The sequence below is a fragment of the Saimiri boliviensis genome, chromosome 11 (assembly GCF_048565385.1).
Source record: "Saimiri boliviensis isolate mSaiBol1 chromosome 11, mSaiBol1.pri, whole genome shotgun sequence".
Classification (NCBI taxonomy): domain Eukaryota; kingdom Metazoa; phylum Chordata; class Mammalia; order Primates; family Cebidae; genus Saimiri; species Saimiri boliviensis.
The window spans coordinates 14769081-14791988 of record NC_133459.1 but is presented as its reverse complement, the minus strand read 5'-3'; the positions used below and the strand labels follow the sequence as shown (position 1 = coordinate 14791988).

Here is a 22908-nt window from a genome sequence, read left to right as displayed (position 1 = left end):
CCCAGGCTGGTCTCGAATGCCTGACCTGGTGATCCACCCGCCTCAGACTTCCAAAGTGCTGGGATTACAGGCGTGAGCTACCGTACCTGGCTGACACTGGCATTTTTAAAAACTCAACTTCAGGGACCTAGAGTTAAGTCAGAATGCATCTCACTTCTGATCCCAGACTGATGGCTCTAATGGTAACTCAACTAATCTTGCCACTTTCATCAGACTATGTACTTTCACAAACTCAGGTGGACCCAGAAACTGCCCAGGGCCCATAATAGCTATCTCCATCTATTCTGCATATCACAAAGGAGTGTATATCATTTTAAGCTTAGCTTGGTCTTAATTTAAGTGTAGGCAGACATTTTAAAATATTTCAAAAAATTCAGATAGAATCTTGAGGTTTGTGCTCTGAAAGGGAGAATCACAAGGGGGAAATGTTATTTGCAACTATTAAAATCTCTAATGGTTTCATTTCCACCAAATGGCCTGGTACATTTTCTTTCTCCTCCTCCACCCCCAACACTGGAGACAGGGTCTTGCTCTGTTGCCCAGCCTAGAGTGTGGTGATGGGATCATAGCTCAGTGCAGCCTCAAACTCCTGGGCTTAAGCAATCCTGCCACCTCAGTCTCCCAAGTAACTGGGACTACAAGGCCTGGCTGATTTTTTATTTTTGGTAGAGATGGGGTCTCACTTTGCTGCCCAGGCTCATTGCAAACTCCTGGGCTCAAGGGATCCTCCTGCCTTGGCTTCCCAAAGTGTTTGTAGGCACGAGCTTGGCCAGGCACAGTGGCTCATGCTGATAATCCTGCCACTTTGGGAGGCCAAGGCAGGAGGATCACTTGAGCCCAGGAGGTCAAGGTTTTGGTAAGCCATAATTATGCCACTGCACTGCAGCCTGGGTGACAGAGTGAGACCCTGTTTCCAATCAATCAATGAATCAATCAATCAATCAAGGTGTGAGCCACTACACCCAGCAGATTTTCAAAATCAGAAATTCAGTTAGCAAAAAAAAAAAAAAAAAGTAAGTTTTCCATATGTAGTTCACTTAACTTCATAACCAGTCAAAGTCTTAATGCCTACACATCTTTGAAAAAAACTTCTTGAACTTGTATTTTCATGTGGGAAAAGAAATTGTAGATGCTACCAAAGGGTCTGGTCTATATGCAAAGTTAGGTTTCTTGGATTTGAATCTTTTTTTTTTTTTTGAGATGGAGTTTCACTCGTTACACAGGCTGGAGTGCAATGGTGCAATCTCGGCTCACTGCAACCTCCACCTCCTGGGTTCAAGCAATTCTTCTGCCTCAGCCTTCTGAGTAGCTGGGACTACAGGTGTGCGCCACCATCCCCAGCTAATTTTTATATTTTTAGTAGAGACGGGGTTCACCCGCCTCAGCCTCCCAAAGTGCTGGGATTACAGGCTTGAGCCACCGTGCCCGCCCGGCGGTAGTTTGCTTTCTAATTCAAGATAATTCTGTTGTCACACTCCTAGGAATTACCTCCTAATTTTGATAAATTCAATCCTTTGGGAAGGCTGGACTCAGTAAGGGTCTATAGTTCTATCTTTCAGACTCTTAACAGTCAGCAATTCTCCATTATAGCTACAGATAAATCTATCCTCCCTAACCAAAACAATGTCTTTTGTTTTTGTTTGTTTGTTTTGAGACGTTTCGCTCTTGTTGCCCAAGCTGGAGTACAATGTTGGGATCTCAGCTCACTACAATCTCCATCTCCCAGGTTCAAGCAATTCTCCTGCCTCAGCCTCCTGAGTAGCTAGGACTACAAGCATGCGTGACCACGCGTGGCTAATTTTGTATTTTTAGTAGACATGGGTTTTCTCCATGTTGGTCAGATTGGTGTCAAACTCCCGACCTCAGGTGATCCACCCACCTTGGCCTCCCAAAGTGTTGGTATTACAGGCATGAGCCACCATGCCCAGCAAACAGTGCTTTTTATTAAGTTGAACAATAAACAGAATCATCTTTTTAAACAGAAGACAATGGAAATGTCAATAAAGCCAAAATAGTGCCCACAATGAGGATTATATGCTGCCCTCTTATACAACACAGTTGTGTATAATGTGTAACTCAAACTCAGCTTGCATGTGTCTTACCTGGCCCTATCCATGCTGTTACTTCAATCTGCATGCCAAAGAAAAGTTTTCCTTTTGATGCAGTCAATGCTTTTTCTTGGTCCTCTTGCTGTCGAAAGAATACCAGACCATACCTTTCTTCTGAAGCTCCATGTATCTGCACTGAAGTTACTTTTCCAAATTTCTTAAATTCATGGAAAAGGCCATCTTTAAGGCTTGTATCTAAATTCCCAAACAAAACCAAGTTATTAGTTATTCTAATTTAATTACAACTCAATAAGCAACCTAACGAATCTTTAGCCCAGGTTTCTTACTGTTTTATTCATGTCAGATAGGTAATATGCCAATTGTCATAATAAGGCCTGAGGGAGGCACATCTTACATGGCATAAAAATCCAATCATCATGCTTACGAACCACAAAAGCATCTAGCTTGGTTTTTTACCTAAGTTTTATGTCATTAAAACATTACTTTTTCAAACAAAAAAGCCCCAAAAAGACATACTGGAGATTATTGTACAATTCTGAAAACAAACTGTTAGATGATAGTATTGGTTGTTAAGTAATAATAATGCTATGCAGAAAAAATGTCCTCATATATTATAGATATAGATATATATAAATATACGTCTGTAAATAGGTATGAAATAAAACATTGTCAAGGATTCACTTTAAAGGTGGAAAGAAAAAAACTGTAGCAGAGCAGGAAGACAGGAAACAGATAAAGCAAAAATGACAAAATGATTTCTGAATGTTGGATATTGTTTAAGGAAAATTCATTTTGCTATTCCTTCTACTTTGGCATATGTTTCATAAAACTTTACATATATATTTATAATTAAATAAAAGTGTCAAGAGACTTGAAATGTTAAGGCATCTTTCTATCTTTCCAAGGAACATCTCAATGATAAAACTGTGTGAGAAGTGTCATGTAGCATGCTAAGCAATTTTAATATATTTTACAGATGAATCATACCATCTGGGGGGCTTGTGTTGGTTTGCTTTATTAGAAATACAAAAGGTGCACAGAAAGAAAGGCAAGCCAATAAACTCCCTTGTCCATTTCTAAATTACCAAGAGTTCTAAATAAAAAGCCCATCGACATTGGTGTCTCAATAACTCTATTCACAAACCTGATACCTAAGTTTTATAGGCTATTTTAATAAATAATTTAAGCAATCACTGAAATACACTTAGCTAAGAAATACTTAATTTTGTCTTTGTTAGCATGACTATTAACAATTTTAACTTGTTTACAAGCTCAACATGCCTAATGTAGGAGTAATAGTATACTATGATCAGCTGTCAATTAAAAATATTTCAAGGAGAGACCACAGAATAGCTTAAGCAGACTTTTCCATTATTCATGGCTTTCCTCATTTAAAATGTTAATATTTTGAAGTGTGTTTTCTATAATTCTATGCCCGAAGTTATTTCAACGTAATGCAGTATCATACCCCATTCTCAGTAGTAGCACAGAGAAAAGAACATTCACACAAAATCTTACCTGTAGAGCGTACTGGAAGATTCTGGACCTTGATCCCAAAACTTTTACGGGGCTCATCTTTTTCCAGAGATGAAAGCAACTGGGAAGTGGGTGCTGGGACTGCTGCAGACTGAACTGATCGAGCTGGAGAATCATCACTTGAGCTACTGCTGGAATCACTGCTGTAAAAAGGCAACAACAACAAACTTCAGTGAAAAGACACACAGAAAATGAGTAGCATTATACAACTTCTTAAAATAACCAACAAGTCTAAACTTTCTGACTGGAATTTCTGGAGGCCCTGCATTCTACATATCTATCTCATAGATTTGGAGGTGTCAGAAGACAATAAAAATGCAGGAGCACAAAAGTATAATCTTCATTTACCACCATGTACCACCAATATGAGTGTTGCATTCTATTAATAACTTGAACAATTTTTTTCAAATGAAGTCAGACTAGTGAATGCAATTTACTTAGTGTAATAATAACAATAGCGCATATATGGGATTTGGATTCAGAGGTCTAGATTCAAATCTTGGATCAGACATACAGCATGTGTCCTTGGACAAATCACTTAACATGTTTGAAACGGGTTTCCTATCACAATGTTATGCTCAAAGTTACTGCATGGAACACAGGACTCTCAGCCAACATAATAAAACTAAATGAAAATAGTATTTCTAAAATTTCATCATACCCAATGTCCTCCAATATCAAATGTGTAAGATGAAAATAATCATAATAGTACCTATATCCCAGGGTTAAGAATTAAATAAAATAGGCCGGGCACAGTGGGTAATCCTAGCATTTTGGGAGGCCGAGACAGGCAAATAACAAGGTCAAGAAATTGAGACCAGCCTGGCCAACATGGTGAAACCCCGTCTCTACTAAAAATGTGAAAATTAGCTGGGCATGGTGGCTCATGCCAGTAGACCCAGCTACTTGGGAGGCTGAGGCAGGGAGAATTGCTTGAACCCGGGAGGCGGAGGTGGCAGTGACCTGAGACTGCGCCACCGCACTGCAGCCTGGTGACAGAGCAAGGCTCTGTCTTTAAAAAAGAAAAAGAAAAGAAATAAAACCGCACAAGTTTAGAAAGTTTGAAATATGACAGGTATCTAATAAGTAAAACAGGGTTGGGTATGGTGGCTGACATCTGTAATTCCAGCACTTTGGGAGGCAGAAGCAGGAGGATCACTTAAAGCCTAGTCTGAGACCAACTTGGGTAAGAGAACCAGGCCTTGTCTTTAAAACAAACAAGTAGGGCCGGGCGCGGTGGCTCACGCCTGTCATCTCAGCACTTTGGGAGGCCGAGGCGGGTGGATCACGAGGTCAAGAGATCTAGACCATCCTGGTCAATATGGTGAAACCCCGTCTCTACTAAAAATACAAAAAATCAGCTGGGCGTGGTGGCGCGTGCCTGTAATCCCAGCTACTCAGGAGGCTGAGGCAGGAGAATTGCCCGAACCCAGGAGGTGGAGGTTGCGGTGAGCCGAGATCGCGCCATTGCACTCCAGCCTGGGTAACAAGAGCGAAACTCCGTCTCAAAAAACAACAAGTAAAATAAATGAAGCAGCACTGCTCAGTTACTATTAGTAGCAGTAACACTACTACCTCATGAGTAATTTTTAGAAAAACAATATCCAAAATAATTTTCCATGTAGGTGCAATTTTTAAATTACTTAAGGACTGATGAATAAATATTGTGTAAATTACTAGAGTCATGTTAGTTTAGGCTTTTTTCACTGTGGATAACATTGAAAAGTGAGAGTTAATGAAACCACCTCAGTTTAATAAAACCGTCAAACAGAAAGACAGTCAATGGAAGGACAAGAAGGAAATGCTACTTACACAGTCAAATTAAGAAAAAAAATTTAAATAAGTTTATTATGCCTTAGTTCTCTATGTAGATTCAGAGGAAAAAAAGTTTATTATGCCTAAGAACTACATGAGAAACATAAAATTCTCTTTTCAGTAATGCACATGCCAGACTTTTGTATTTTTAGTAGAGACGGGGTTTCACCACGTTGACCAGGATGGTCTCGATCTCTTGACCTCATGATCCACCCGCCTCGGCCTCCCAAAATGCTGGGATTATAGGCGTGAGGCACCGCGCCCGGCCCTACGACCTCCTCACCTTTCAAGCAAATCATTCTGAGTAGTGAATCCATCTTAAGCACACTAGCTACAAGAAAGGACCCATGGTAGTTTCTGTCTTTGTACTAGAACTACAGCTCTCATATTCAGGACAATCGCTGATCCATCCAGACAAATGAGTCCAAGTCTAGTTTGAAAAGAATTTGCTACAGCCCTTTTGTTTTCTTTTGAGACAGAGTGTCGCTCTGTCGTCCACGTTGGAGTGCAGTGGTGCGATCTGGCTCACTGCAATATCCACCTCTCAGGTTCAAGAGATTCTCGTGCCTCAGCCTCCCAAGTAGCTGGGATTACAGGCACGTGCCACCATGCCCAGCTAATTTCTGTAGTTTTAGTGGAGATGGGGATTCACCATGTTGCCAGGTTGGTTGATCCGCCCACCTTGGCCTCCCAAAGTACTGAGATTATAGATGTGAGCCAACACAACCAACCGCTACCTTATTTTTCTTTTTTAATAAATACTATGTTTTCTTATAGAAAAGATGTTTCCAGAAAACTAATAATTTACGCATCATTTTTAGCTCTCACATGTTAAAGCAATAGATTAAAACTTGACTGGGTGCAGTGGTTTAGTTCCTATAATCCCACCACTTTGGGAAGCCAAGGCAGGAGGGCTGCTTGAGGCCAGGAGTTCAAAACCAGCCTAGTCAACATAGCAAGACCCTATCCCTACAAAAGAAAAATTTTAAAATTAGCTGAACATAGTGGCACATACCTGTAATCCGAGCTACTTGGGAGGCTGAGGCAGAGGATCATATGAGCCTGTAAGTTTGAGACTGCAGTGAGCCATGGTCACACCACTGCACTCCAGCCTGAGCAACAGAGCCAGATCCCGTCTCAAAAAAAAAAGATGAAAATATTCTGGGTGTGGTGGCTCATGCTTGTAATCCCAGCACTTTGGGAGACCGAGGCAGGTGAATCACTTGAGGCCAGAGGTTCGAGACTAGCCTGGCCAACATGGTGAAACCTCGTCTATACAAGAAATACAAAAACTAGCCAGGCATGGTGGCACGTGCCTATAATCCCAGCTACTCCGGACGCTGAGGCAAGAGAATCACCTGAACCCAAGAGGTAGAGCTTGCAGTGAGCTGAGGTTGTGCTACTGCACTTCAACCTGGGCAACAAAGGCAAAACTCTGCCCCTGCATCCCTCTCCCCAAAAAAGAGAGAGACAAAGGTTAATAATCAATGGTGATAATGCCTTTAAAATAAAGCACAAAAATAATGGTAGAAATCAGATTTATTATAAACACTAACACAGGTCAGGCACAGTGGCTCATGCCTGTAATCCCAGCACTTTGGGAGGCCAAGAGGGGTGAATCACCTGAGATCACTGGGGTCAGGAGTTTGAGACCTCAAAAAAAGGTTGGGGGGGTGGGGAATTATCACACTCTCTTTTGGTGAATTCCCTACTACCACACAAATTCTGAAACAAGACGTAGAATTTAACTTTCAGAATCATCTGCTAATGTGAAGTGGCAACTAGAAAGGAAAATTGATTTTAAAATGAATTATGAAACAATAAAACAGTACAAGTTTTGAGTTCACTTTTTTTTTTCTTTTTCTTTTTGAAATGGAGTTTCGCTCTTATTGTCCAGGCTGGAGTGCAATGGCACAATCTCGGCTCACTGGAACCAATGTCTCCCAGGTTCAAGTGATTCTCCTGCCTCAGCCTCCCAAGTAACTGGGACTACAGGAGTGCACAACCATACCTGGCTAATTTTGCGTTTTTAGGAGAGACAGGGTTTCACCATGTTGGTCAGGCTGGTCTCAAACTCCTGACCTCAAGTGAACCACCCACCTCAACCTCCCAAAGTGCTAAGATTACAGGCGTGAGCCACTGCACCTGGCCTTGAGTTCACATTTTGATATAACCTAAACTGCAATGTACCAGGGATTTCAAGATACTGAATCAAAATGAGGGCATGAATGTAGGCCCCCAAATACTTTTCAGTCCTACTAAATTGACAGAAGGCCCAAATGCCTGGAATCTTGTCCATTTTAATTTTTAAAATTTTTTTATGTTCACAATTTTGTTAGAGCTAAAGAATCACAACAGTTCATCAAAGTGCAAGATATAGTATTTAGCTGTTTCTGAAAAGCCAAAAATGGTTCATCAGAAGCTAATTTGAGTTGTCTTAAAGAAGTAGTAATAGGCTGGGAGCAGTGGCTCACACCTGTAATCCCAGCACTTTGGGAGACTGAGGCAGGTGGATCATGAGGTCAGGGGTTCAAGACCAGTCTGGTCAAGATGGTAAAACTCCATCTCTACTAAAAATACAAAAAATTAGTTGGGCATGGTGGTGAGCACCTGTAATCCCAGCTACTTGGGAGCCTGAGGCAGTGAACTGCTTGAACCTGGGAGGCAGAGGTTGCAGTAAGCCGAGATCGCACCACTGCACTCCAGCCTGGGCAACAGAGTGAGACTCTGTCTCAAAAAAAAATAAAATTAAAAAAAAAAGGTAGTAACAATGGTGTATTGACTAACTGTTTTAAGAAAGTGGAATTGGCTGGTCCGAAGGTAGTGAGTTATCTCAACTGACTGTTCACAGTCAGTTACAGATCGAACTCCTTGTTCTATTCTTTCCCCTCTTCTCACTACTGCACTTGACTAGTCTCAAAAAAATAAATTTAAAAGAAAGAAAGTGGAATTTACCCAAGCACAACAATCAGTATTACATGTTCAATAACAATTAAAAATATCACTCTAAATAAAGAATTGGAAGTTGGGCACGGTAGCATGTGCCCATAGTCCCAGCTACTCTGGAGGCTGAGGCAGGAGGATCCCTTGTGCATAGGAGTTTGAGACCAGCATACACATGACATAGCAAGATCCCAGTCTCTTCAAAAAAAACCCAACAATTTGGGGCCAGCCACAATACTTTGGGAGGTCAAGGCAGGCAAATCAATTGAGCCCAGGAATTTGAGACCAGCCTGGGTAAAAGGACAAAAACCCATCTCTACAAAAGATTAAGCAGAGTGGCAGGCATCTGTGGTCCAAGCTACCTAGGAGGCTGAGGTGGGAGGATCATCTAAGCCCCGGTGGTCAAGGGTGTAGTGAGGTGTGATCGTGCCACTGCACTCCAGCCTGGGCAGTGTGAGACTCTGTCTCACAAAGAGAAAAAAAAATTTTAAAGAAACACAATTTAGGGATAACATTACGAGAAATACCTAATGTAGATAATGGGGGGATGGATGCAGCAAATCACCATGGCATATGTATACCTGTGTTACAATCCTGCACGATTTGCACATGTACCCCAGAACGTAAAGTATAATTTAAAAAAACAGAAACACAATTTAAAAAGAAATCTAGGCCGGGCACGGTGGCTCAGGCCTGTAATCCCAGCACTTTGGGAGGCCGAGACGGGTGGATCACGAGGTCAAGAGATCGAGACCACCCCGGTCAACATGGTGAAACCCCGTCTCTACTAAAAATACAAAAAATTAGCTGGGCATGGTGGCGCGTGCCTGTAATGCCAGCTACTCAGGAGGCTGAGGCAGGAGAATTGCCTGAACCCAGGAGGCGGAGGTTGCGGTGAGCCGAGATCGCGCCATTGCACTCCAGCCTGGGTAACAAGAGCGAAACTCCATCCCAAAAAAAAAAAAAAAAGAAATCTAGTTACACTCTTCCTAACAACATTTGACAGGACAAATTATTTCTTATAATTTGTAATTAAGATTACTGAAGAAAAGAAAAGAGAAAAAACAAAGAAGCAGACCTGACCAGTATTTCCTTATGAAGATATGTAAGAGTAGGTAAATGGTTATATATTAATTATTGATAAGCAGAATATAGGATGCTAGGATTCTCATAAAGTAATAATGATATCAGATCATCAACTAATCCTATTCCTGCAGCCATTTTATACACAGAACTATATGAGCATTTGACTCTTACCACTGAAAACGTCAAGGCACTGGGTATGCTATTTATAAGATGACTGAGGGCTCTATTTGTTAACATACAAGAGTGACACCCAATGAATGATTAGTGTATCCTTGTATTATTTGTAAATATTTACTTATGGCAAATATGGATCTATGCTGTTTTTTTGTTTTTTTTTTTTTTTTTTTTTTTTTTTTGAGGCGGAGTTTCGCTCTTGTTACCCAGGCTGGAGTGCAATGGCGCGATCTCGGCTCACCGCAACCTCCGCCTCCTGGGTTCAGGCAATTCTCCTGCCTCAGCCTCCTGAGTAGCTGGGATTACAGGCACGCACCACCATGCCCAGCTAACTTTTTGTATTTTTAGTAGAGACGGGGTTTCACCTTGCTGACCAGGATGGTCTTGATCTCTTGACCTCGTGATCCACCCGCCTCGGCCTCCCAAAGTGCTGGGATTACAGGCTTGAGCCACCGCGCCCGGCCTGTTTTTTTTTTAAGGTAGAAGATTAAAAGGCATTTAACCAAAGTAAGCACAATGCATCACCACACTTGATAATAATACTTCCACATCTTTTTTTTTTTTTTTTTTTTAACAAGTCCAAACTGTATCTTTCTAGTGCAGCAGTTATCTAAGTATAAGAGGACCTGAGAGGACCCAAAACCCTTTTAGGAGATCTGTAAGATCTTCCCTATTTCAACTGTGTATCTGTGTGAGGCCAGATTTTCTTCATATACTTCACCCAAAAAACCTTATAATCACAGTTTGAAAACAGAATTGGTTATAGAATCTAACTACATTATTAAACCAGATGTTTAAAAGATTTCCAGGCCAGGCGCAGTGGCTCACACCTGTAATCCCAACACTTTGGGAGGCTGAGGCGGGCGGACCACTTACCCTAAGGATTTAAGATCAGCACGGCCAACATGGCAAAATCCTGTCTCTGATAAAAATACAAAAATTAGCTGGCCGTGGTGGCACACGCCTGTAGTCCCAGCTACCTGGGATGCTAAGGCACGAGAATCATTTGAAACTGGGAGGCAGAGGTTGCAGTGAGCTGAGATCATGCTCACGCCTGTAATCCCCGCACTTTGGGAGGCTGAAGCAGGCGGATCACGAGGTCAGGAGTTCAAAACCAGCCTGACTAATATGATGAAACCCCATCTCTACTAAAAATACAAAAAAAAATTAGCCGGGTGTGGTAGCGAGCACCTGTAGTTCCAGCTACTCCCAAGGCTGAGGGAGGAGAATCGCTTGAACCCAGGAGGCGGAGGTTGCAGTGAGCCAAGATTGCACCACTGTGCTCCAGCCTGGGTAACAGAGTGAGACTCTGTCTCAAAAAAAAAAAAAAAAAAAAAAAGTTGGCCGGGCGCGGTGGCTCAAGCCTGTAATCCCAGCACTTTGGGAGACCAACGCGGGTGGATCACGAGGTCAAGAGATCGAGACCATCCTGGCCAACATGGTGAAACCCCGTCTCTACTAAAAATACAAAAAAGTAGCTGGACATGGTGGCACATGCCTGTAATCCGAGCTACTCAGGAGGCTGAGGCAGGAGAATTGCCTGAACCCAGGAGGCGGAGGTTGCGGTGAGCCGAGATCGCGCCATTGCACTCCAGCCTGGGTAACAAGAAGGAAACTCCGTCTCAAAAAAAAGTTTTAATTTCAATACGGCAAATGTTCAATAGGTATTATCCACAATAAACAAAAGCTCCATAATTTTAAAATGTAATGTTTTAAGCCTAGAAAGTTTTAAAAACAAATAATTCAGGCCGGGCGCAGTGGCTCAAGCTTGTAATCCCAGCACTTTGGGAGGCCGAGGCGGGCGGATCACGAGGTCAAGAGATCTAGACCATCGTGGTCAACATGGTGAAACCCCGTCTCTACTAAAAATACAAAAAATTAGCTGGGCATGGTGGTGCGTGCCTGTAATCCCAGCTACTCCGGAGGCTGAGGCAGGAGAATTGCCTGAACCCAGGAGGCGGAGGTTGCGGTGAGCCGAGATCGCGCCATTGCACTCCAGCCTGGGTAACAAGAGCGAAACTCCGTTTCAAAATAAATAAATAAATAAATAAATAAATAATAATTAAAAAAAAATAATTCAGTATATAATCTGATGTGACACCACTACCATTTTCAACTCTACCACTTCTGATGGAACCTGTTTTTTTTTTTTTAAACACAGGGTCTTGTTCTGTCACCCAGGCTGGAGGGCAGTGACGTTATTTCAGCTCACTGCAACTTCCGATCCTCAGGTTCAAATAATCCTCCCACCTCAGCCTCCTGTGTAGCTGGGACCACAGACCACAGGTACGCACCACAACATCCAGCTATTTTTTTTTTTTTTTTTTTTTTGCATTTTTAGTACAGACAGGGTTTTGTCAAGTTGCCCAGGCTGGTCTCAAACTTCTGGGCTCAATCATCCTCCTGTCTCAGTCACCCTATAAGCTGCAACTACATGCATATACCATCCACACCTGACTCAAGCGCCTATTTTTTTTAACTCTAAAATAAAAGGAGTTAAAAAAAAGTAAGTTAAAATTTAAGCCTTTTTTTTAAAGGCTGAGGTGGGAGGATCATTTGAACCTGGGGATCGGAAGTTGCAGTGAGCCGAGATCACGCCACTGCCCTCTAGCCTGGGTGACAGAGCAAGACCCTGTCTTTAAAAAAATAATTTTAAAAAAGGCTTTAAAAAGGAGTTAAAATAAGAAGGAAATAATTGGGCCGGGCGCGGTGGCTCACACCTGTAATCCCAGCACTTTGGGAGGCCGAGGCGGGTGGATCACGCGGTCAAGAGATCGAGACCATCCTGGTCAACATGGTGAAACCCCGTCTCTACTAAAAAATACAAAAAATTAGCTGGGCATGGTGGCGCATGCCTGTAATCCCAGCTACTCAGGAGGCTGAGGCAGGAGAATTGCGTGAACCCAGGAGGCGGAGGATGCGGTGAGCCGAGATCATGCCATTGCACTCCAGCCTGGGTAACAAGAGCGAAACTCCGTCTCACAAAAAAAAAAAAAAAAAAAAAAAAAGCATACTATAAGTCGGGCACAGTGGCTTACACCTGTAATCCCAGCACTTTGGGAGGCCAAGGTGGGTGGATCACCTGAGGTCAGGAGTTTGAGACCAGCCTGGCCAATATTGTGAAACCTTGTCTCTACTAAAAATACAAATATTAGTTGGGCATGGTAGGGTGCGTCTGTAGTCCCAGCTACTACTTGGGAGGCTGAGGCAGAAAAATTGATTGAACCTGGGAAGCAGAGGTTGCAGTGAGCTGAGATCATGCCACTGTACTCCAGCCTCGGTGACAGAGTGATACTCGGTTTCAAAACAACAACAACAATAGAAAGCACACTACAACTCAACAACAAAAAGCAACTTGATTCAAAACTGGTCAAAAAGTTCAACAAACATTTCCCCAAAGATACATAAATCGGAAATAAGCACAGGAAAAAATACGCAACATCTAATAATTAGGGAAATGCAAACCATAACCTTGTGAAACTTGGCTCATACTTATAGTTCACATCACTTGGGAGCCTGAGGCAGAAGGATCGCATGAGCCCAGGAGTTCAAGTGCAGCATGAGTAACACAGTGATAACCTGGATCTTTTAAAGAACAACAACAAAAAAAAACTCCACCACATGATATATCACCTCACACCCATTAGGATGGCTATTATTAAAAATAAACTGCCGGGCACAGTGGCTCACGTCTGTAATCCTAGCACTTTGGGAGGGCAAGGCAGGCTTAGGAATTCAAGCCCAGCCTGGCCAAGATGGTGAAACCCCGTCTCTACAAAAAAATACCAAAACAATTAGCCAGCATGGTGGTGCACGCCTGTAGTTCCACCTACTGGGGGGCGGGGTCTGAGGCAGGAAGATGGCTTGAACCTGGGAAATCAAGGTTGCAGTGGGCCAAAATCGCACCGCTACACTGAAGCCTAGATGACAAAGTGAGACCCTGTCCCCCGCCCCCCCCCCCAAAAAAAAACAACAACAAGCAAGCAAGGTAACAAGTGCTGGCAAGGATGTGAAGAAATTGGAACCCTTGTGCATTACTTGTGGGAAGGTAAAATGGTACAGCCATGGGGTTCCCCAAAACACTAACTTACACATGATCCAGCAATTCCACTATGGTTATATATTCAAAAGAAATGAAGACAGGAACTCAAATAGATATTTGTACACTCAAATTCATAGCATGTTAAATGCCGAAAAGGTGAAAAAAAAACAAGTGTTCATCGACAGATGAATCAGTAAACAAAATATGGCATACACATAAAACAGAATATTATGCAGCCTTTAAAAGAAAGGAATTTTGGTCATGTGCAGTGGCTCACGCCTGTAATCCCAACACTTTGGGAAGCCAAGGCAGGCGGATCACCTGAAGTCAGGAATTCAAGACCAGCCTGGTCAACATGGTGAAACCCCACCTCTACTAAAAATACAAAAAAATTAGCCAAGCAGTAGAGGCGAATGCCTATAATCCCAGCTACTCAGAAGGCTGAGGGAGGAGAATCGCGTAAGCATGAGAGACAGAGGTTGTGGTCAGCCGAGGTCATGCCACTGTACTCCAGTCTAGGCAACAGAGTGAGACCCTATCTACTCTGTCTAAAAAAAAGGAAATTTTGACAAATGCTATGCCATGAATGAACTCTGAAGATATTATGCTAAATAAGAGAAACCAGCCATACCAAAAAAATATTGTATAATTCAATTTATAAGAGGTATCTGGAGTAGTCAAATTCACAAAACCAGAAAACAGAATGGTGGTTGCCAGGGGTTGAGGGAAAGGGAGAATTGAAAGTTATTGTTTAACGGGTATAGAATTTCAGTTGGAGACAATGAAAAAATTTTGGAGATAGATGGTGCTGATGGTTGCACAATAATGTCAATGTATTTAAGTGCCACTGAACTGAACACTTAAAAATGGTTAAAATGGTAAATTTTATTTTACACATACACACAAGATAAGTTAAGAAGTAAAATACAAAGTTAGTGTCATTCTCCTTGTTCCTTAGAAAAAGATGAGCGACTCCAAAACAGTCAAAGTAAGCTACCTACTGCTTTTTGTCTATAATGCTTTGCTCAATCAAGGGGTCTCACAACCTGTCTTTCCCAGGTAAAGTTCATCAGAAATGACATCAGGGCAATGAGTCAGATCTAACTGGTGACTGTGCAACTATTAGGAAAGTAAATACTCAACTGTATAATTGATCAATGAAGCCCTTTAGAGCCAAAGTTAATGAAACATTGTCTAAACTCTTTAAATTTAGGATATATATTAAGGAAATGCTGTGTTGATACACTAAAAAGCAAAAATGTGGCCAGCCACAATGGCTCACACCTCTAATCCCAGCCCTTTGGGAGGCCGAGGCAGGTGGATCACCTGAGGTCAGGAGTTCGAGACCAGCCTGACCAATATGGTGAAACCACATCTCTACAAAAAATACAAACCTTTGCCAGGAGTGGTAGCGTGCGTCTGCAGTTCCAACTACTTGGGAGGCGGAGACAGGATAATTGCTGTAGTAAACCAAGATCCCACGACTGCCCTGCAGCCTGGGCGACAGAGTGAGACTCTGTCATAAATCAATGAATGAATGAATGAATGAATGAATGTATGTTACAGCAAAATTGAACACAATAAATAATCAGTTTCATTATTTCTCTTCTATTCTCAAGTCTAATAGTTTATATAAATGAGAGGAAAAGCATCATTACAGACTCAGTTTTTAAAAAGTGTCTTATTCTGGCAGAAAATACTGTTTACAATTGTGCTTAAATATGCTTTATGTGGTTACCATGCTCACAAAAGATTAACTATAGGCCAGGCATGGTGGCTCATATCTGCAATCCCAGCACTTTGGGAGGCCGAGACGGGTGAAATGCCTGAGGTCAGGAGTTCAAGACCAGCCTGGCCAACATGGCGAAACCCTGTCTCCACTAAAAATACAAAAAAATATTACCCAGGCATGGTGGCACACGCCTATAGTCCCAGCTACTCAGGAGACTGAGCAGGAAAATCGCTTGAACCCGAGAGGCAGAGGTTTCAGGGAGTGGAGATCATGCCACTGCCCTCTTCCACCCTGGGAGACAGTAATACTCTGGCTCAAAAAAAAAAAAAAAAAAAAGGAAAGGAAAGGAAAAAAAAGGCTAAGTAATTATTTGGGATGCAATTATAGTTGTAATTAATGTTTTAAAATTTATTACTATCTTTGGGTAGAATTAAACAAAAGAAATATGGAACTAGTTGATCAACAGGATAACTGGTAGACAACTAAAGCTTACCCAAAAATAATTAAGGAATATTACTCAGCCTTAAAAAGGAATTAAATTATGATACATGTGACAAGACAGATGAACCCTGAAAATATGCTAAGTTAAATAAGCCAGACACAAAAGGACAAATGCTGTGTGGTTCCACGCATACAGATACTCAGAGTTGTCAAGAATTCATGGAGACGGAAAGCAGAACAGTAGTCGGCAGAGGCTAAGGGAGGAAGGAATGGGAGTTATTGTTTAATGATAATGGACAGTGATGATGGTCACACAATATGAATGTACTTAATGGCACAGAACTATACACTTAAAAATGGTTACAATGAGGCCAGGCATGGGTGACGCACACCTATAATCCCAGCATTTTGGGAGGCTGAAGCAGAACAATCAGTTGAGCCCAGGAGTTTGAGACCACCCTGGGCAACAGAGACGCCATCTCTACAAAAGAAAAAAAACCCTAAAAATTAGCTGGGCATGCACCTATAGTCTCAGCTACATGGGAGGGTAGCTTGATTCCAGGAGGTTGAGGCTGCAGTGAGGGGTAACTGCACCACTGCAACAGAGAAATACCCTAGGCAACAGAGAAATACCCTGTCTCAGAAAAAAAAAATGATTCAAGTGGTAAATATTATGCTTTGTATATTTTACAATTAAAAAAACAACTTTTTTGAAGCCTTCTAAGTTTTGGCATTAAAGACATAATATGGACCAGGTGCAGTGGCTCACCCTGTAATCCCAGCACTTTGGGAGGCCAAGGCGGGCAGATCATCAGGTCAGGAGATGGAGACCAATCTGGCCAAATGGTGAAAGCCCATCTCTACTAAAAACACAAAAACTAGCTGGGTGTGGTGGCACGTGCCTATAATACCAGCTACTTGGGAGGCTGAAGCACAAGAATCGCCTGAACCCAGGAGGTGGAGGTTGCAGTAAGCCTAGATCGTGCCACTCCACGCTGGTGACAGAGCAAAACTCCATCTCAAAAAAAAAAAAAAAAAAAAAAAGGGAAACAGGCTGGGTCGAGGTGGCTCATGCCTGTAATACAGCACTTTCGGAGGCCGAGGTGGGCAGATCACCTGAGGTCAGGTGATCTGAGGTCAAGACTAGCCTGACCGAGATGGAGAAACCAACGTTGTAAAATCCTATCTCCAAAAATACAAAATTAGCCGGGCGTGGTGGCACATGCCTGTAATCCCAGCTACTCAGGAGGCTGAGGCAGGAGAATCACTTGAACCGGGGAGGCAGAGGTTGCAGCGAGCTGAGATCATGCCATTGCACTCTAGCCTGGGAAATAAGAGCAAAAAAACTCCATCTCAAAAAAAACAAACAAATCAAACAAACAAAAAGAAAACATAATATGGTAGTTTCAGGATCTACTGTCCTAATAACAGTAGCAAAAATAGAAAGAGGCTATGCTTTTGTTAATCTATTACTAAAAATCATGTGACTTATTTTTTGGTGGGCTTTACTTGACCCTTCCCACTTAAAACACCTTGTACTATGTAACTCAAAGCAAAAAGCAAACATGCATGCTCCCTGAATGTAGTAAGCAGATGTAACATGTCTGCCTAAGAACAAGAAATCCTTCCACATGGCAGCAGTCTTTATTTAAGAGACAAAAAAGACCAGGAAATTTAAACTGCCAAACTCCCCACCTAACTCCCCACCAGAAAATATCCCCTCCAGGAAATTTAAACTATCAAACTCCCCACCAGACTCCCCACCAGAATGCCTAGGCCATCTACTATTTGGTATACTTTGTTTATTTATAAATGACTACAAATTACTCAGTAAAAAACCTCAAGCTAAAGTTGTTCTGCTTAAATATAATTACTTCTTTGCAGTTTCTTCAATGACAGATGCAAAGCTACAGTCCAAGATGGCTCCACACACCAAGACACAGCATATTCAGGAACCTAATTTACCCTGCCTACTACCATTGAAAATCGCATATAAAGAATAACAGAACTCCTCCAGTTTGGGTTATACAAATCATGCCTAGAAGCAACACATGTATTATTTGTGTGTCTTCTAATTCCAACAACAGAATTCCAGTCTATTAGCACTAGTATGTAAATAGACATATCTTAAACCTCTATCACAAGAATAGCCATCACTTAAAAATGATCAGATGAAAGTGCTGTTTTTTTTACTCTTGTTGCCCAGGCTGCAATGCAATGGCTACCTTGGCTCACTGCAATCACCACCTCCTGGGTTCAAATGATTCTCCTGCCTCACTCTCCTGAGTACAGGCAGTGCTCGACTTACAACCACGGTCGGGACCGCGGAACGGTCGTAACACGAGTTGGTTGTAAGTTGAGTAGGCTATATGTAGTTGAAATGGTGCACGCGGAGATGGTAGTGCTGCCGGAAGCTGGTCCGCACTGTCATATGCCCAGCTGGGCAACGTTTGCGCTGCCAGACGAGGAGCCGTCGTGGCTAGCGATTGTGGTCGTAAAGTCGAATGGTCGTAAATTGCATAGGTCGTAAATCGATCAATATCTGTAGCTGAGATTACAGGTGCAAACCGCCATACACAGAGCTAATTTTTATATTTTTAGTAGAAACAAGGTTTCACCATGTTGATCAGGCTGGTCTTGAACCTCTGGCCTTTGGTGATCTGCCCGCCTGGGCCTCCCAAAGTGCTGGGATTTTAAGCGTGAAAACCAATGCACCCAGCCGAAAGTTGTTTTTTAAATTTTAAAAATAAATTTACTCACGGTCGGGCAAGGCGGCTCATGCCTCTAATCCAAGCACTTTGGGAGGTCGAGGCGGGCAAATCACGAGGTCAAGAGATCGAGACCATCGTGACCAACATAGTGAAACCCAGTCTCTACTAAAAATATAAAAATTAGCTGGACGTAGTGGCATGCACCTATAGTCCCAGCTACTCAGGAGGCTGAGGCAGAAGAATCACTTGAACCCAAGAGGTGGAGGTTGCAGTGAGCCGAAATGGTACCACTGCACTCCAGCCTGGCAACAGGGCAAGACTCCATCTCAAAAAAATAAAATTAAACTTAAAAAAATAAATTTACTCCGGTTAAGATGATTTTATTTTCTTCTTGGGAAATTTATTTAGAGGCTTTGATATTAAAATATTTCTAAGTCTAGAATCTGGACTTTGAAATAAATAGAATATTTCGGATGAGACATTCCCTCACCCACCCTGGAAACAAACATTCCCTAGGCCTGACCAACACTTGAATTGTTGAAGATGGAACCTGGAAGTAGCTCAGTTTATATTTTAGGCATAACAGTCCCAAGAGCTTTTTCCATTAATCCATCATTTCCAAGAGAACAGAAGGGTTTGGGGAATTAAAAAAAAAAAAAGAAAAATAACAAACTATTTGTCTTTAAATAAAATTAAAAGCACTAAATTGATACACAAATTACTTTGTATCATTACAGCTTGATGGAGCTTGCTTCTAGATGAGTACTGTCCAACAAATATAAGCCACAAAATTTTAATTTTCAAATAGTCATATTTTAAAAAAGAAACAGATGCAATTAATGTAGTAATACATTTTATTTAACCTAATATATTCAAAATATCATTTGAACATGTAGTCAACATAAACTTTTTTTTTTTTTTTAAGATGGGGTTTCACCATGATGGCCAGGCTGGTCTTGAACTCTTGACCTCAGGTGATCCACCCACCTCAGCCTCCCAAAGTGCTAGGATTACAGGCATGAGCCACCACGCCCGGCCCACATAAACTATTTTTTAAAGAGGTCTCCAGAACCTGGTGTGTATTTTTAAACAGTTCTACTGAGATAGATGTGAATTTATCAACATGACACCATGACAGTAGTTTTTCTGAGTGATTTTTATATTAGCCCAGGTACAGTGTGGCTCAAGTCTGTAATCCCGGTGCTTTGGAGAAGCCAAGGCAGGAGGACCACTTGAGGCTATGAGTCCTAGACCAGCCTGGGCAACATAGTGAGACCCTATCTCTTAAAAAACAAAAAATTAGCTAAGTGTGGTGGCATGTCTACTCTCTTGGCTATTTAGGAGGCTAAGGTGAGATAATCCCTTGAGCCCAAGAGTTCAAGGTTGCAGTGAGCCATGATCACACCTCCACTCCAGCCAGGGTGACAGAGCAAGACTACCTCTAAAAAAAATTTTTGTAGCAATTATTTCCAAATGTAAATGGAATTTCTTTATTAAAACCCACACACATATATTTTGGGCTATGCCTAAGCATTATAAAGGCCTACCATTTTCTCCTACTTAAAGGATGATGTGCTAATTTATTATGGACGTTTTTTGTTTTTTGTTGTTGTTGTTGTTTTGAGACGGAGTTTCGCTCTTGTTACCCATGCTGGAGTGCAATGGCGCGATCGCGGCTCACCGCAACCTCCGCCTCCTGGGTTCAGGCAATTCTCCTGCCTCAGCCTCCTGAGTAGCTGGGATTACAGGCACGCACCACCATGCCCAGCTAATTTTTTGTATTTTTAGTAGAGACGGGGTTTCACCACGTTGACCAGGATGGTCTCGATCTGTTGATCTCGTGATCCACCCGCCTCGGCCTCCCAAAGTGCTGGGATTACAGGCATGAGCCACCGCGCCCAGTCGAAGTTTTTGTTTTTAGAAATAGGATGTCCAGTACTACAGCCACTAGTCACATGTGGCTACTAAGTACTTGAATGTGGCTATTCGCTGCACCCACCAGTACTGATCAATGCTGTAACATGGATGAACTGCAAAAACATGCCAATGAAAGAAGCCAGTCACAAAAGACTGCAATATGGCATGATTTTCCTTCTATTAAATTTCCAGAATAAGTAAATCTATAGAGATAGATTAGTAGTTGCCTTGGGCTGGAGGAGGAAAAAAATGAGAGTAACTGCTAATAGGTATGAGGTTTCTTTTTGTGGACATGAAAATGCAATAGTTTCATTATGGTGATGGTTGCAAAATTCCACAAATGTACTAAAAAGCAGTAAGTGTCCACTTTTAAATGAGTGAATTTTATGGTGGAGGTTGCAGTGAGTAGAGATCACATTCTAGCCTGGGAAACAGAGCAAGACTCAATCTTTAAAAAAAATTTTTTAAAATAAAAAAAATAAAATAAAAAACTGAAATCAAAATCTAAAATGTCAACCAGGCCAGGTACAGCGGCTCATGTCTATAATCCCAGCACTTTGGGAGGCCAAGGCAGGTGGATTACAAGGTCAAGAGCTCGAGACCAGCCTGGCCAACATGGTGAAACCCTGTCGCTACTAAGAATACAAAATTTAGCTGGGTGTGGCCGTACATGTCTACAATCTCAGCTACTCAGGAGGCTGAGGCAGGAGAATCACTTGAACCCGGGAGGCGGAGGTTGCAGTGAGCCAAGACTGCACCACTGCAAGAGCAAGACTCCATAATTAATTAATTAATTAATTAATTAATTAAATATCTGTAATCCCAGCACTTTGGGAGGCCAGGGTGGGCAGATCACTTGAGGTCAGCAGTTCAAGACCAGGCTGGCCAATATGGTGAAACCCCGTCTCTACTAAAAACAGAAAAACTAGTTAGGCGCAGTGGCAGGTGCCTGTAATCCCAGCTACTGGTGAAGCTGAGTCGGCAGAGTCATTTGAATGAGGGAGAATCGTTTGAACACAGGAGGCAGAGGTTGTGGTGAGTTGAGATGGAGCCATTGCATGCCAGCCTAGGTGACAGAGACTCTGTCTCAAAAAATAATAATAATTAATTAATTAATCAAAATAAAAATGTCAACCTTATTTTATTGAACTGTGTATGTTTTCCCTTCTATTTGTAAGAAAACGTTTTGCTGTCTTCATCTTAGCATATATTTGTAATCTACTTCTCCTTTCCACACCAAATGAAAGTTTTAGAGCATGAGTGAAATTCTTAGAAACAAACTCTACTTTAAAAATACATTTTTAAAGTTATTTCACTCACTGTTTTTGTCTATCTGGACATAGTAAGTTTATTTACAATACAAAGTGGATTTAGAAGATGGTCTATAGAGATACCACAATTTCTAGTACCAGTAAATTCCAGCAGCACATAACTTAAAATGAATAACTGGTAAGTAAGTAAACGACCAGAGGGCGCTCTTTCCATTTTCTCACAAGGGAACTGACGGCAAGACTGCTCTTTTAAGGTAATTCAGTTTGTACTCTAAGACACAGATTTAAAAAATAGGAGGGTGCTTGTATAAATAATAAAATCTCAACTAATTCTGAACTTCAGAAAATGCTGTTTCTTTTAAAATGAGAATCTTACATTTTCCTTAAATTTCTGGAAATGCATGATTCCTTGTTTGGGGCAAGGTAAAATTGTGCCTTGGCTTCTAAGAATGATCATAGAGAACCTCAGAGTACAAACACCACAAAAGAGGTAAAAGAAAAGAACAAGATAACCTAAACTGCACTGAGTAAAGTTTTACCATAAGTAAAAATGATTGGCCAGGCATGGTGTCTCATGCCTGTAATCCCAGCACTTTGGGAGGCCAAGGCGGGCAGATCACCCCTGAGATCAGGAGTTCAAGACTAGCCTGACCAACACAAGAAACCCCCTCTCTACTAAAAACACAAAAATTAGCCAGGCATGGTGGCATGTGCCTGTAACCCCAGGTACCATGGAGGCTGAGGCAGGAGAACTGCTTGAACCTGGGAGACGCAAATTGCAAAGAGCCAAGATCATGCCACTGCACTCCAACCTGGGCAAAAGACCAAGACTCATCTCCTCAAAAAATAAATAAATAAAAATAAAAATTTTACATACTTTGTTTCCAAATCAAACAAATACAATTTGACGTGGCATTTTTTACTTTTAAATTAGTTTTTTTCAGGAGGCTGCGGCAAGAGAATCACCCAAACCCAGCAGATGGAGGTTGCAATAAGGCAAGACAGTACCACCGCACTCTAGCCTAGGCGACAGAGCAAGACTCCGTCTCAAAAACAAAAAAAAGATTAACAAATAAAACTTGTTGTTTAGAACTTTAATCTACCTAATTACTTGTTATTTTTATTTTTTGGTTTCTTTGTTTGAGATGGAGTCTCCCTAGGTCACCCAAGC

At 41.8% G+C, this 22908-nt stretch overlaps 1 protein-coding gene and 1 non-coding gene across 6 annotated transcripts in view; both read right to left on the bottom strand.

The window, feature by feature from the left end:
• The window catches only part of SPEN (spen family transcriptional repressor), a 99611-nt gene that overhangs the window by 30579 nt on the left and 46124 nt on the right, over nucleotides 1-22908 (bottom strand). For 3 of the 5 annotated variants that reach the window (XM_039473557.2, XM_074380117.1, XM_074380118.1), the window contains 2 exons: nucleotides 3588-3748; nucleotides 2103-2303 (listed from right to left, as the gene is read on the bottom strand). In XM_039473557.2, coding sequence (XP_039329491.1) covers nucleotides 2103-2303; nucleotides 3588-3748 — 362 coding nt within the window. Of the gene's footprint in view, nucleotides 1-2102; nucleotides 2304-3587; nucleotides 3749-6435; nucleotides 9816-22908 lie in introns of those variants that run through there. The other 2 variants (XM_074380119.1, XM_074380116.1) reach the window with 2 other exon arrangements.
• Nucleotides 2407-2508, bottom strand: LOC120366256 (small nucleolar RNA U13). The gene has a single exon (XR_005580987.1). It is a non-coding gene; the product is annotated as a small nucleolar RNA U13 (small nucleolar RNA).